General features: G+C 43.5%; 1 protein-coding gene across 3 annotated transcripts in view; it reads left to right on the forward strand.

Moving 5' to 3' along the window:
• TCERG1L (transcription elongation regulator 1 like) overlaps nucleotides 1-16,272 on the forward strand; it is a 277,404-nt gene that overhangs the window by 34,226 nt on the left and 226,906 nt on the right. For all 3 annotated transcript variants that reach the window (XM_053312335.1, XM_053312332.1, XM_053312334.1), the window contains exon 4: nucleotides 12,718-12,882. In XM_053312335.1, the coding sequence (XP_053168310.1) occupies nucleotides 12,718-12,882 (165 nt within the window). The remainder of the gene's footprint in view (nucleotides 1-12,717; nucleotides 12,883-16,272) is intronic.

Consider the following 16,272-nt stretch of genomic DNA (forward strand, 5'->3'; position numbering starts at 1 on the left):
GATTCGGATTCAGATTTGGATTAAATCCGAATCCAAACCAAATCAAGGGTGATTCGGGTGACCCAGATTCGGGCACAAAACAGAACAGGGGTGATTCGGTTCAGGTCCGAGCCAAATCACCTGAAATCCCAAATTGCACACCCCTACTAAGCACACACACAGAGAAGAAGCAGGAGGCGGAGTGTGGATTCTATGATAGCATATTAGAGTGGATTGATGGTGTCTCATTGAAAATCTCATTTGCTATCATAGAATCCACACTCAATACCTCAGAAACAAGAGAACCCTGTACCCATGGGGGTGCCCCTACCAGAGATCCCTGTACCCCATGGGTTAGAAACCCATGGGGGTGGTTGGCACCCTATGTGCACTACACCACCACTTGCTCTGGGCCACCCCAGCACCCCCATGTGCACTTATAGGGCTGCTGAAAGCTCCATTATAACTTATTATGAGGAAAAACCTTAAAGACGCGTAAACTTCAAAAATCACTTAAAAATCACCTCTTTGCCCAATTCCTTTCAAATAATTCTGATAGCTTCCTTGCCCACCCTAGGAACTACCACCCACCACACTGCACTCTACGACACCCCTTTCCCCCCGACGTGAAGCTATACATTTGCTGCAATCCTAATTATTCTCTATGAGGAATTCAAAAACACTTAACAATTCACCAATAATCAGAGGAGTGTCCAATTGCCTTGAGATTTTTTGGGTGGTAGGCACCCATGCCTGTCTACCACCCACCCTGCTTTTGTGCTCCTAGGTCCTCCACAACAGGGGATATGGACTGGTTTGGGTCCCATTATACTCAATGAGAAAAATAATTAAAAATATTTCAAATATTCATAAAAAATCATAGGGGTGTCTGATTGCTTCAGGGTTTGCATGGTTGTTGGCACCCATGAGTGCTCCACAATAAGAAATAATGGCCTGGTTCGGGTCCCATTATATCCTATGAGAGAAAAATAAAAATATTTTTCAAAAATTCATAAAAAATCGTACGAGTGTCCAATTGCTTTGGGGTTTGGGTGACAGGTACCCCTGGGTGCCAGCTACCATCTGACCAATTTTCAGCTTTCTGAACCGATCTGAACCGGTCCGAACCGGTTCGAAACGAACCACCCCCAGTTTGGTTCGGATTCGAACCGAACCAGGGGTGGTTCGGTTCGATCCGAACCTCCGAACCGGAACCGGTTCGGACCCGAACCGGTTCGGATCCGAACCGGTTCGCACATCCCTAGTTCAGAGAGGTTTTAAGGGCAAAACCTGTCTTGCTTCTGAGTAGAAGGGGTTTGGTTTGAGGGATTGTTAGTGCTAAAAGAAATTGATGCTTGGATTGCTTTGGCACCCTGCAATGCACCCCTTAGTGAGGTGCCTTGCATGGAGGACCTATACTTAGAGTTCCTATCCAAAATGGATGTGAAAGCTTCCAAGCAAAGAAGAGTCAGTCTGGAAGGTACCCTTTCATGGACTCAGCATCTGACCTGGTGCAGCTGTTTCCAAACCCATTCTGTTGAAGGACTTGCACATGTAGTCTGACTGGACACCAGTACATGAGGTGTCTAGCATAGTTGAATGTGACATGTATGTTTAAAGTGCACATGCATAGGTAATAATTTACTGTTTTGTCTGGCACCCATCATAAATGGCAATATTGGCCACACCTTTCTCAAGGTATAGCCTGCCCCTATTTTTATAAGGTCACCCAGAATGATGCAGAACAATTTGTTGCTGCCGAGGAAACGTTCTTCTAAATAAGATGACCCTACTTTTGAATTGAGCATGCAATCTTCTGGAGTCATCCTCAAGATTCTCAAGCTGGTTGTACTCACCTATGCTCCCAATATCTTTTTGCAACCCCACCATCCAGGAAATATAATTTAGCAAGTGCTCCATTTCCTTTATTCCCTTTCCTTTTGAGGACTGAGGAACCCTTTCCCCCCACCCTTGTTATTCCAAGGAATGGGTGCATGTGTGAACAGAAGTCTGCAACAGACAGGGGCAGGACCCCCAGGTTAAGTCTACCTTTCACCGCCAGTATAAGTGGGAAGAGTGGGGCCCAATCCTCTCTTCCCAGGGGAAGGAGGGAGGAGAACCCAAGTCCCTTCCTGCCCAACTGGGGGAGACAGTTTATCTTTCCCAAGAAATATTAAAAGAGGACACCCCCCCCCCCAAGGTGTACACAGGTATCCTTATGACAAACCATTTTTCTGGATGTTTTACTTGAGTCTTCAAACCATTCAGATTGGAACCTATGTGCAGCAATGCTGCAAGTGGATTACCACTAGGGAGATTCCACTTGCTGGATGTAGGCTCCTTTCCAATGTTTGGGTATGGGTTTGCACTATGATCACTGCTGATGGGAGTCTTGACAACTTCCCTTTCAAATCCAGAGAGCCTGCACTAATTCCAACAAGCCTCCCTGCTCTTTAAATTAGGGTGCATTGAATCCAGATTAATCCTTCAGACCAAAAGTGGTGGTCATCAGGCTTTGCCAGGCGCTGCCTTCCTAGCCAGGTAACAGGTCCCAGAACCACCCACTACAATGACTGTGCATGAGATCTGCCTTAGATGCTGGTAGCAGCAGTGCAGCTATGTCACAGCATTAACTCTACTGAACTGTCCCTTCTCTCATCCACCCACCCATCACCATCAACTGCCCCCTCAAACCAATTTCTCAGCAAGTCTTCTGTGTTTCTTTCCCAGGATCCCTTTGCCATCTGGAAGAGCCCCTTGCCATCCTGGGGTATCATTAATTGTGCATATGCATAGCTGTGTAAATTAGGAGTTCAGGGAAAGTCACCGCTATAAGGAGTGACAGGAAAGAGTTAATATAAGAACATAAGAACAGCCCTGCTGGATCAGGTACAAGATCCATCTAGTCCAGCATCCTGTTTCACACCGTGGCCCACCAGATGCCTCTGGGGAGCCCGTGGGCATGAGGTACATCTTGTTTCTCTCTCTCTCTCTCTCTCTCTCTCTCTCTCTCTCTCTCTCTCTCTCTCTTTCAAGGACAGGTGATAGAGAAGAAGACACCATCACACAGAGCAAGCCCCCTTTCCTATTGTGGCCAATAGTTGCTGGGTGACTGACAGGCTGACACAATGCCCACAATCTGGCAATGCAAACGGAATGGAGATTGTTGTGATGGAGCCTTGGAAGACCAGGAAGAGGGAGGGGTTATTTTGGCTAGCATTTGGAGTTAATGAAACTGGAGCTGCTCAATTGTCATGGCATGATTCTTAGGTTCAAAAATTAACCACAGGTTTGTTTAACTGATTTTTGTGGCTATGTCTGAATGGGGCCTATGTCCTCTCTCTGTAAACAGATGAAGGGACACTGAACTAGAAAATTGCTGGAGCATTGCTTCTGTTTTGCATGTGCATTTAGCTAGTATGGAGGCACTGGTGCAATTGATTATGTCTGTAAAGGAGGCAGAACAAACACATTGCATCCAAAATCAAATTATTGGGGCAGAGAGGTGTCCTTTGAAATGTGCTGTTGTCTATTCATGACTCATATCTCTGATTTCTAGCCCTGGGTTTCATTTCCATCTGTCTAAATGTATAAAAGCTAGTTTTGCATGATCAATGCATGGGTCCACGCATGTAGCAGAGTAAGTTAGTAATGAGATAGAGTGGCTGAATGAATTATTCTACTTCAGATTGCCTGAAGGAATCATTTTTTTAAAATGCTCTCTAATGTAAAGGGGGGAAAGACCTGCAATCTGAAAGCTAGGATAGCAGGGAGTTGGGCTAAGAGAGAACATTTCCCCTGATGTGTGCTCTCTCTCTCTCTCTCTCTCTCTCTCTCTCTCTCTCTCTCTCTCTCTCTCTCTCTAACTTGCAGGGAGTTTGGTACATAGGAGGGGGTGGGAAGGACATCCTCCACCTTCAGCCTATAGTGATACAGTCCATTTAAACACCTCTGATATCCATCATTTAATTCTGTTGCAGGATGTAGACCAGATCCAACAGAATGAACCCAAGATGGAGGCTATGCATATGGAAGGGATAGGGCAGTACAGAGACAGAGATGTACCTACAAATCCTAGGTGGATTCTACTCAGTTCTGTAGGACACAGTAAATGCCCACTAAGTTCACAGGGTGGGAGGAGCTGGTTTAAACCTGCCCTCAAGAACATATTTCCCATATAAATTTTTTCCCCATTTACTCCCATTGTAAACAAAACAAAACAAAACCCCCAAAAGTGCTGCACAGAGATACAACTCTGCTAGGGGAGCATAATTTCAATGCCTGACACTGACAAGCTCAAGTTAATTAGGACAAAAATACTTTTAAAGGTAGATCTGTAACAAACTAGATATCCGTGTTGGCCCTGAGAGAAGGGTTGTGGGCAAGGAACTGTCAATTGATTATTTGAGGACAGAGGCTGCTCAGGGACAGAGGGACTCAGGGAGATCTAAACTGTCTCGATAAATTAAAAATTAACAAATTGCTGGGGCCAGATGGTATGTATGTATGTATGTATGTATGTACAGGGATCAGTACTTGGACCAGTGCTATGTAATTTATTCATAAATGATCTATAAGTTGGGGTAAGCAGCGAGGTGGCCAAATTTGCAGATGACACCAAATGATTTAGGGTAGTGAAATCCAAAAAAGATTATGAGGAGCTCCAAAAGGATCTCTCCAAACTGAGGGAATGGGCAAGAAAATGGCAGATGTGTTTCAATGTTAGCAAGTTTAAAGTGATGCAAATTGAGGCAACCCCCCCCTCCATTCACATATACACTGATGGGGTCTGAGCTGTTGGTGACTGACCAGGAAAGAGATCTTGGGGTCATGGTGGACAGCTTGTTGAAAGTATCGACACAATGTATGGCAGCTGTGAAGAAGTCCAATTCCATGCTTGGAATTAGCAGGAAGGAGATTGAAAATAAAACTGCTAATATCCTAGTGCCCTTATACAAATCTATGGTGCTGCCACAAATCTATGGTGACAGTTCTGCTCACCATACCTCAAAAAGGACATTATAGAACTGGAAAAGATACAGAAGAGGGCAACTGAGATGATCAGGGTAGGGGTGCAATAAGCGATTCGAGCTCAAACTGGAATGACACTCCAGAAAAAGGGTGCTAGTCTGAGTTTGGTCTGAACCAAACTGGACCTGGTTTGACCAGTTCAGATGCTTATAAAGGGGAATCCAGTAAGGATACCCCTTTACAAGCATTGGGGTGGAGTTGAAAAGGGCATGCGGGTGAGATGTTACCTTATGTGCCACTGCAGTGCATGGCTCCTCTGTGGCGGTGGCAGGCCAGTGCTTCCCCCATCAGCTCAGACTGGCAAGAACCCATTTTGGGCCTCTGCGCAAGTGCAGAGGCCATTAGAGAGATCTCTGTGCATGTGCAGAGCTGTTGGCCCTAGTATCGACCAACAGCTAGATGTGAACCTTGTTTTAGATGGGGTGGTGCTGCCCCCGAAAGAGCTTGTATGTGACTTGGGGGTCCTTTTGGATTTGCACCACCTGCTGTTGAACAGCAGGTGGAGGCTGCTGCCAGAAGTGCCTTTGCCCAGCTCCATCTGATTCATCAATTACGCCTTTACCTTGATTGGCAGGCATTAATGACAGTGACCCATGCCCTTGTTATCTCCCACCTAGATTATTGTAATGCCCTCTATCTAGGGTTACCTTTGAGGACGATCGGAAAGCTACAATGGGTCCAGAATGCAGCGGCTCGTTTACTTATGGGTGCCAGAAAATATGACAGGGTAACACCTCTCCTGCAGTCATTGCACTGGTTGCCTATTCGCTACCGAGTTCAATTTTAGGTCCTGGTTTTGACCTTCAAAGCCTTGCGGGGTTTGGCACCTGTTTACCTACAGACCCGCCTCTCCCATCCAGTTACATCCCGTCCGGTCAGATCTGGTCAGATGGCCCTTTTGTCGGTCCCAGATTTCCGAGAGGTTCAGGGTGCTAGGACCCATGAAAGGGCCTTCTTGGTTGCTGCCCCACTTCTCTGGAATTCCCTTCCCCTGCAGATTCGTTTAGCTTCTTCCTTGTCGATTTTAAAATCTTTATTGAAGACTTTTCTTTTTCACCAGGCTTTTTCCCTGTAGTTTTTCTACCCCCCCCCCCGTTAGTTACCTTAGTTTTATTTAGAATGTAATGTTAATGCTGTCTTGTTTTGCATGTTTTTGTACACCACCCAGAGTCTTCGGAGTGGGTGGTATATCAAATGTTTCAAATAAATAAATAAATAAATAAATAAATAAATAAATAAATAAATAAATAAATAAATAAATTTGCGTCACTACAAACTGGTTCAAACTGCATCAGTTGACCTGGTTTGACCGCTCAGACAAATGAACCAACTCCTGGACCTTGTAGTTCAATTTGAGTTCACTTCGAACTTGAATCAAATCACCCTTAGCAGTTCCGTGCAGACCCTGAGATCAGGTCCTAGACAGAGCACCTTCCTTATGAGGTAAGGCTACAACACTTGGGGCTTTTTAGTTTAGAAAAAAGATGACTGAGGGGCTGACATGATAGAGGTCTATAAAATTATGCATGGTGTGGAGAGAGAGAAAGTTTTCTCCTCATAACACTAGAACAAGGGGTCATCCCATGAGACTCATTGACAAGAAATTTAGGACTGACAGAAGGAAGTACTTTTTAACACAACACATAAGTAACCTAGGGAATTCTCTGCCATAAGATATGGTGGCATCTTGGATGGCTTTAAGAAGGACGTAGAAAAATTCACGGAGGATGAGTCTATCAATGGCTACTAGTTTGAGGGCTATGGTCCACCTCTATCTAGCCTAAGAGGCAAGAGGTCTCTAAATACCAGTTTCAGGGAAGCAACAGCAGGAGAGAAAGCATGCCATCAGCTCTTGCCTGTGGGCTTCCCAGAGGCATCTGGTGTGCCACTGTGTGAAACAGGATGCTGCACTAGATAGGCCTTGGGCCTGATCCAGCAGGGCTGTTGTGGAGAAATAATTTTTAAAGCTTCAAACAGATCATGCAACAAATTAAAATATATGTACAAGTAAAAAGACCACCCCCCCAAGTCCTGCTATGCTGCCTCATCATGGCAGTGTGTGTGTGTGTGTGTGTGTGTGTGTGTGTTTTCCTGGGAGTGAGAAGTATGCTGGGTGATATACTCCCAGTAGGGTCACACAAAATGTGAAGGTCATCCCAGCTGCCCAGCTAAAGCAAGCAGGCACCTATACAGGGCAGCAGCAGTATGGGAAGGTGCTGGAAGCGGATGATCACTTCAGTGACACTGACAAAGGCATCATTTCATACTGTGCCAGGGAAGGCAATGGTAAGCCACTCCTGTTTTTACCAAGAAAACCACATGGATAGACAAAAGAGAATGATTGTCAATATAGTGTCGGATGATGGGCCCCTCAGGTCGGATGGCACTCAACATGCTACTGAGGAAGAGCTGAGGATCTCTCAGAGTACCGATGGTGTTTATGATGCAGTTAGATTAAAGCCTTTTGGACGTCTAGCAGCTGATGTTACCATACAGGAAAAGAAAATCAGAAGCTGCAAAGACAGAATTACAATGGGAATGTGGAACATAAGAAGCATGAATATGAGAAAGCTCGACACAGTGAAAGATGGAATGAATTGACTACAGATTGACATCTGGGGCACCAGTGAATTAAAATGGACAGATATATGACATTTTCAGTCAGAAAATCATACCGTTTACTACCCAGGACACGAGAAACAATGAAGGAATGGTGTTGCTTTCATAGTCTGGAAGGATATACAGTAGCAATGAGAGTACTTGGTTACATTGTGGTCAGTGACTGACTAATATCAATTAGATTTTGTGGACAACCCTTTAACATAAACATTTTTCAAGTCTATGCTCCAACAACTGATGTAGAAGAAGAGGAGGTTGAAGAGTTCAGTCTGAAATTGACAGAACATGCAAGCAAGATGTGCTGCTGGTGGTTGGAGACTGGAATGCCAAAGTTGGAAATGGTAAGGAGAAAACACAGTTGGACTGTATGGCACATTCTTTAAACAACCAAAGCAGTGCCTATACATGGACATCCACAGAAATCAAATTGATTACATTATTGGTGCAAGGAGGGAGGTGGAAGAGCTCAGTTATAACAGCAAACTCATGGCCAGGGGCCAATTGTGGAACAGATCATGAACTGCTCATGTACAAATTTCAAATCAAGCTAAAGCGGAAAAACAGAGCTATTCAGTTTCCATGATATGATCTTGAGAACGTACCCACCATTTTCAAGGAGAACATCAGAAACCGCTTTGAAGTTCTGAACTTCATTGAGAGGATACCAGAGGAACTGTGGAATGAAATCAAAGAAGTTGTTAAGGATGAATGTGAAAGGGGACTGCCAAAGACCAAGAAACAGAAGAAAGCAAAATGGATGTCAGAACAGACGGTGGAAAATGCCAAGAAGAAGAGAGAAGCCAAAGTCAAGAAAGATAAAGACCTCAGGAAGGAACTTAATAGGGAATTTCAGAAAGCTGCTAGAAGAGACAAGGAGCAGTAGACAAGGAGCAAGTTATCCCCAGCTCAGGATCAGACCATGGTTTGCAATACTAGGTTGTAGAAATTACTTAAACCACAGTTTACTAGTTTGTGTGCCACAGTTCTTATGAAACTGGCTAAACAAACCAAGAAGCTTTGAATTCAGCCAAATGTGTAATGCAAACTGGCTGCCAATATGTTTCTGGGCAGAATACAAGGTGCTGGTTATAACTTATAAAGCCCTAAACAGTTTGGGCCCTGGGTATTTAAGAGAACACCTTCTTCATTATGAACCCCACAACCCATTGAGATCTGCTGAAGAGGTCCATCTGCAGCTGCCACTGGCTCATCTGGTGGCCACTCAGGGACGGGCGGGCCTTCTCTGCTGCTGCCCCGAGGCTTTGGAATGTGCTCTCTAGTGAAGTAAGAGCCTCCCCATCTCTGACAGCTTTAAAAAAGTCTTTAAAGATGCATCTCTTCACCAAGGCTTTTGATTAATATTGTTTTAATGGTTTTAATGCTGTTTAAAAATATTTCTTTTAAAAATTGTTGTAATGTATTAATTTTTTCATTTTTGTCTTCACTAATGTTTTACTTTGTTTTTATTCTGTTGTAAACCACCCAGAGACGTAGGTTTTGGGTGGTATAAAAATTTTCTAATAAATAAATAAATAAATAAATAAATAAATAAATAAATAAATAAATAAATAAAAAGAAAGGGGAGGGGAGGAGGGTCTGCACTCAGGCACATGGCGTGTTTACAGTCCAGCAAATGAGCCAGAAGATGAGCTAAGCCCTGACATCATCGCTGTCATCTCCAGGTAGCATTAGAAAATACCGTATCTGAATCACTGGAGCCAGTGCCCATCAGTGTAGAAACTGTGGTGAATTTGATGGGATCTTCGTGTGACTTGCTATAAGGCAGCTTCTTTAGTTTACTTATGTCCAGAGATAAACTTGAACTATTTATATATGCGTTGTTCAGTTCTGCCATTCTAAATGGATTTTCTATATGTTTTGTTAGAATAAATACTTCTTGGTTAAGGACTGAAGTTCCTCAGGTTGTGCTGTTTCCACAACACAGTATGACTTAGGAACCACTGAAGTCATTCACACAACTGCTTCTGGTGTGGGAGAAGGCAACACTCTTCTGGTGTGGCCTTCTTCCCTACCTTCCCCCAGGATGATCACCAATGCACTGTGTGGTGGTGTGTGGCCCACAACCCACATGATCTGTGCTGCTGTAAGCTGCTGTAAGCAGTGCAGAACTGGACGCTGAGAAAATGAAGCCTCCTAGCCTCTGTCCCGGCCTCCAGATATCCCTTAATGCACCTCATGAGGACCACAGTGCATTGAGGGATTTCCCCTCCAGCCAAGCACTCTAGGCACTCAGCTCTGTGTCTGCTCAGGCTTCCTGCAGCCCAAGCAGTCATATTACCCTGAACCTGGGTAAAAGGGTGTGCTCAGGTTACCCAGGGAGGCAGTGCCAGGATTGACCCCGATCCCGGCACTTCTCACAAGCAGCTCTACCCAGGTAGGGTTGCTTGTGTGAACAGCCTCACTGCGTGGGTGGTTATCATTTGGTGTTTTTAAACTTTAGATTTTTAGCCAGTCAAATCCTGTGACATCTAGGCTAGTTTGACATTAAACTCCCAACCCACATGAATTAAATGAAATAAGCCAAATTCAGGATCCTTTTAATATGCAAAAGAAAACCAAAATATTTAAAAGGAAGATCGGACAGAGCTCTGAAATGCCTAAAGTCATGATTTGGATCATACAGAGCTCATTGCAAAATTACCAGTTGCCTTTTATTGCCTGAAGGATTTCTGCCTAAATGGCAAACATTTGCTAAACTATATAATAAGCTAATGATTGCTTAATTTTTTGAACGCACACAGTGCAGAGAGGGTAACAGCTGGTGTCTGTCAAATTAACTTTCCTTAAGATTTTTACTATCGGTTTTCTTGTTTATTTAATATACTTAGCCATGATTGAATATTAAGGGTCTCCACATAAACCTTCTTCAAGTAGAGGTAAAAGTAATAAAGGAAGAGGTTCATTCTTCTTCATAGCTGCAGTTCTTAACACTTATAAAGCTCTCATTTCAGTTTCTCAAGGTCACATCACACATTATAGAAACATAAACCTGGATTTGTCACTGTGTAGATACTCAGTGGGAGATGCACTCAATCATAGTTTCTTGACCAGTGTACCTTAATAATAGACGTTCTTGGAAATACATGTGCATCACAGCCATATTTCATATAAAAATATAATGTCTAAAGAAGAGTGAACACAGAGCTTGCTTCAGACTCACATGCAAATGATCCAAGTTCTTCTGCAAAAACCCAGTAAGAATTTGGATAATTAGCTAAGCCAGTCCAAGGAAGTGTGGAGGAGTTCTCCACTTTCTCCTTTTGAGCCCCTCTGTCACCCTCACGATATCCTTTTAAATCCTTTCTTCTCCACATCATTGGGACAATGAAAGAAGAAGCAGCAGATGAAGAGAACGTCAGAGATGAGGTCAGAGATGAACTCTCAGTGGCTTGGAAAGTTCACTCCTCCTCTTGTTGGGGTTTCCAAGCCTTAACTATTCTTCTCTGAGCTTAGAACTTTGCTGACATTCCTAGAAGTGGCTCCCAGAATCTCTTATTTTGAGATCTCAGCTATGGTTGTAAAAAACTGGCTGTTTTCAACTGTTGCACTCTTCTGTGGGGTTGTAAATTATGCTGCTGCTGCTGATTTCTATGCTGATAGTGATTTTGCCTAGTTCTTAAGTTTTTTGTGATTTTAAAATTATTTGAAGGTGCCTCAAAGTCTTTAGAATATCAGGGCGTTAATATTTTAAAAGCATAAGCATGTGGAATTCAGTGTATGTAGAAGCTGCAAGCATTTAATTTCTGGAGGAAATTACTTTCCTAATTACTTATTTTGGCAGATGGGTTTAGTGGTTCAAACAGTTGGCTGCATTCCAGAATGTTATGATTTTGTGCTTCACCCCAGTGTCTCATCCTATTCCCGCAGCTGTTTAAACAGGATTTTGTAAATGTAGAGGGGTGATTCGGATGTTTAAACAGGTTAGGGTTAAGCCTAACCCTGTTTGAACAGGGTTTTGAATTGCATGTAGAGGAGTGATTTGGATAAACATCCCTCACACGTCATTAGAGGATATGTTGAGAATATGTCAGCACGCCCACCAGTTACGTGGGAACCAGCTCATTCTCAGCAAGGCCCCAACTTTATGGCACATAGTGGCTGCTATTAATGTGAACCAGCCCTCAGTCTCCTCAACCTTCCTCTGGCCTATGCTCCCTTTACCTGCCAGTGTATCAGTTACTGCTGCTGCTCTTCCAGCTGCTCTTTGCTGGATTTCTGAAAGCAAGATAAAGTGTGCAGGAACGGGATGATGGGGGGCATCTTGAGGAGGTGCCCCAGGCCAGGGATTCTCAATGTTGGGTCCCCAGATGTTATTGGACTTCAATTCGCATAATCCCCAACCAAAGGCCACTGGAGCTGGGGATTATGGGAGTTGAAGTCCAAGAACATCTGGGGACCTAACGTTGAGAATCCCTGCTCCAGACCATCACTCCTCTCCTCCACACTGCCTTTTAAAGAATCCAGCAGGGAGCAGAAGATGAAAAAAGGAAGTGGTAGTGCTGCAAGGAAGGGGCAGATGCATGCTGCCTGAGAATGGGAAGCTGTGCCTTGCTGTGCCACCTCAGGCATTGGAGGAGAAGCTTGGCTGGTCCTAAGTTGAAGTGGTACATATGATGATGTGTCATGTGAGTGATGCTACCCTACAATTTAGCCAATGCATGACTCATGATGTTGCATTTCAACTATCAGCTTATCCTGCGTTTTCAGGTGATTTTCAGGAAATGGTGAGCTTCAGCTCTCATCACCTCACTGATTTCTTCCAGCCACAACCAGCTTTATGGCTGAACAAACATTTGAGCTTGAGAATTTTTTTAAATCAGTCCAAAGTTCACTTGTGCTTTTTGCACTACATCCATTTTGGAAGCTGTTCAAAGTAGTGATGGTGGAATATTGGCCTTAATTCTGTGTTGTGGGCCATAAAAACTGGTATGTCTTAACAATGCCAAACAGATGGAGGATGGCAATTCTTTGGTACAGTCTGTCATTTGGGTGAGAGTTTTTACATGAATGTCGGAGTTTTCCCATGTCCAATGAAAATAATACAAGTCATACTTGATTTTTCCATAGGTGGCTGCCTTAAACAAGCTGGAAGTAACCAGACAATTGCATTTGCTGCAGCCATGGTGTCCGTAGATGCAGATGCTCCTCAGGGACCATCAACCAGTGTCCAGCCATGCCACATGCTGACTTTGTCGCCAATCAAAATACCAGTTTTGACATCACCTTTCCCAGGTAATAGCCTTTCCCTGTTTATGCATTGTAGTTTTAACTCGGCGATTCCTGAATTAATGGGCCAGAACAAAATGCTGCAATGTGGAGCCCTGGTGTGGGTTTCTAAATTAACAGCGGTGGGAATTGGAGACAGTGAACAGCACTGGGCAAGGAGTTGGAACAAAGTATGCCTCTTTCTAATAAAATACACAGTTTCCCTGACTGTTCTTATTAGGAGAAAGTAAGGCTGAGTTAAAAGTGCTCTTGCACTTCCAGTTTAGTTTCTGCCTATTCATTTCTGCCCCCCCCCATTGAAAACTAACTTTTTGAGCTCATTTTGGATGTTTCTTTTGAAATATATCCATCAGTTACTTGAAATCTGTGGTCATACAATGATGTCTCAAAGCTTATTGATGTGACATTTTTATGACATAACACCACTGTGGATTCTTGGTTCTTACTAGCAGCATTGGCCCACATTGTTACCTTTCTGTAGGGTAGACAATGCCATGTGTTGATACAGTATCCATCAGTTTGCTGCTTGATATCAGAGGGCTGTATAAGGCCATGTTCTCTTATAGCAAGAGTTGGTGCCAGTTATGGGGGCAGAAGCAGCTGTATAAAGCAAAGTGATATGTTTGAAAGATTAATTAATTTGCAATAAGAGGAATGAAATAGGCAATATTTGGTGGAACACTGTGTACCTGAAACACCATGGGATTATAACACAGCTCTAATATTTAGGAACGAATGTATAATTCAATCTGTTCTGCAAAAGGAATGGGATGAACCCAGTCTTGCATGGGACTAGCACCTTAAATGGAGCCCCCACAGATTCAAAGTCTTCCTCCTATAATTCAGTGGTGGGAGCAACTCAACCAGCAACCAGCCAATGGCCACCCACATTGCAAGAGCTCTACTGGCAGTCTACAAGGCTGTGCACATGAGCAGCCCTACCCAGGTTAGGGCAATGGATGGTAGCCCATGTTTTTTACCCAGGCTTTTATCTGGGTAAAGGGAATGAGCATGACCTTTACCCCAGGTCCAGGGTTGTGTATATGCTTGGGCTGCTCACAGTCTGAGCATACACAGAGTGAGGTAACTAGAGCACCCAACTTCTGGTGGAATCCCCCAATACAATGTGCTTGTTGCGTGGTGTATTGTGGGATTCCTGGAGGTCAGGAATACGAGTCCCTGCCTCCAGAGATCCGTGCTGCATAAAGCAGCATATGTGGGCATGCAGTGGTGTGCCAAAGAGGCAATCGTCGCTTGCCTGGGGGGATGGTAGGGACAACGCTGCTCCCACACACACACCACTCTCTCCCGCAGTCATGAGAATAGCCTTTTTTGTTTCCAGGTGATTGCAAGGTGCTGTTTCTTAGCTTTCAATACATCCAGGGTCCAGAATATCTGAGGAAGTGTTTACTCCCATATGTGCCTACCTAAGCACTGCAATTTCACAACTGAATCTCTGCTAAGGGTGTTACCTTCTTCTGAGGCTAGATTGTCCTTACCAAGAAATAGATCATTTTCTGTGGCAGCTCCATATTTATGTAACTTATTCCCTGTTGAGATTTGCAGGACAAACTCAGTCCATTTAGCTGGTCTATAAAAGCTTTTCTTTTTAGTCAAGCTTTTATCCTTCAAGTGTAATGGAGTGTGGTTGGCTCCCTACCCCCCTACCCCCATTGCTAAGATAACGAGATTTAGTTTTTGTGATTTGGAAGCTGAATGCATATGTTTAAACCATATTGTCCTTTTTGAGAACTCTTGTGATTTGAAAAGCATATTGTTAATCCTCAAAGAAAAACTCTACGTGTACAAAGGACTGCATCACATGGATTAGGTTTCACATCCAGGAGTTCTGTGTGCATTGGAGTACAGAGATCTGGATTGGTATGTCTGTGTGTATTTAAGATCATGTAAGTAGTTGTGTGATCCATGCTTATTTTACATTTTTAAAAAAGAATAGTGGCACTCCATGTCGTGGGGGCATAATTTCCCAAAATCTCTTACCTTGTGGGATGGACCAATCACATGCAGCATCTCCATACCTTTGGCATATATTCCTCTCTGTGCCTGGCTGTGGAGACACTGCATAAAACTGTGCTGATGAATGCAATGAGAGCCATTCAAACACCACTTTTCAGCAGTCTCCACATGAGAGCTGTAACATTTATAGCCCTGCAGCTTCAGTGATTACTCAGTGCTTGGATGTGGCATTGATTGGATAAGACCACACTGATTGAAGGCATCGTTATTGTCATGCCCTGTGATGCTAGGAGTACATCTCTTTGTTGGATAAAGCGTCTTCTGGCTACTCAGCCTTATAGCTCTGGAGTGTTCTTGTACAGCTATTTATTGTGCGGGTTGCAGAAGTCGCCAGAAGAGTGTGTTTCACTGTCTACATAATACAGGTTTTCCTGTCATCTAAGTACATGTAATTCAAACCTTCAGTATCTAAAGGTTTGACCACTGTGATGTGCTCTCTGGGTTTACATATGAGGGCTGCTTGGAGGCTGCCAGTCCAGAACAGCATGTGGAAACCTTCCTTCTGATGGAGGAAGTCCAGTGCTTAACACATCCAAGCTATTCCAGAGTAGGAATTCATTTATCATTCTGAGCAAAATTTAAGGTTATGCTATAGCACTACTTGATTGGATACCATAGATTAATCTGTCCTTTCTGCACCCTTCTGCATTATTGGTAAACATCTTCTATGGAGAATTCAAGGGCACAAGAGGCATAGTTTAATTAATAACGGGGAAATCCTATCATGAGTTCTGTCTATCCTTTTATAGACAAGAAGCTTCTTAAATGTAAACAGTGAAGTGCTGCAGTGAGAAGCAGTCGTCATATGGAAAGGGTTTTTTCCTATGTACTCTGCATGGACTGCTAAGGTTTGATGGAAGATTATCATACCAAAAAGCTATCCAATGTAGATAATTGGCTTGGCATGGCTTTGCAATGATAAACATGTCAGGTTTCGACAGCAGTTGTTTTCCTTAGGAAAATAAGGCTGATACGATATCAAATAGCATGTTAGCAGTGCCTGAGCAATAAATCCATTATCAATCATGCACAAGCAAGTGCATTATTCATAGCTATTCTCTCCTGTAGAATACACAATAGGACTTTGAAATAAACAAAACAGAGAGCAGATAATACTTGAATTGTGTCTACACAGTTAGTATGTATCACCTTGTTTGCTCTTCTTTTCTGGGACTTGCTGCATTCTTGATGGATTCATGACTGGGGCATCATGGTCACCCTTATACTAAAGCCTCTGCACCCTAAATGTTGAGGGTGAAAATGTTGAGGGTGCAAATCATCATTCTCTTGATGGTGTCTTGAAAATACACTTATGGACGCTGCCAATGACCAGTTATATGCAGTCACCATGTGCAATTT

This window comes from Hemicordylus capensis, chromosome 3, assembly GCF_027244095.1.
Source record: "Hemicordylus capensis ecotype Gifberg chromosome 3, rHemCap1.1.pri, whole genome shotgun sequence".
Taxonomy (NCBI): domain Eukaryota; kingdom Metazoa; phylum Chordata; class Lepidosauria; order Squamata; family Cordylidae; genus Hemicordylus; species Hemicordylus capensis.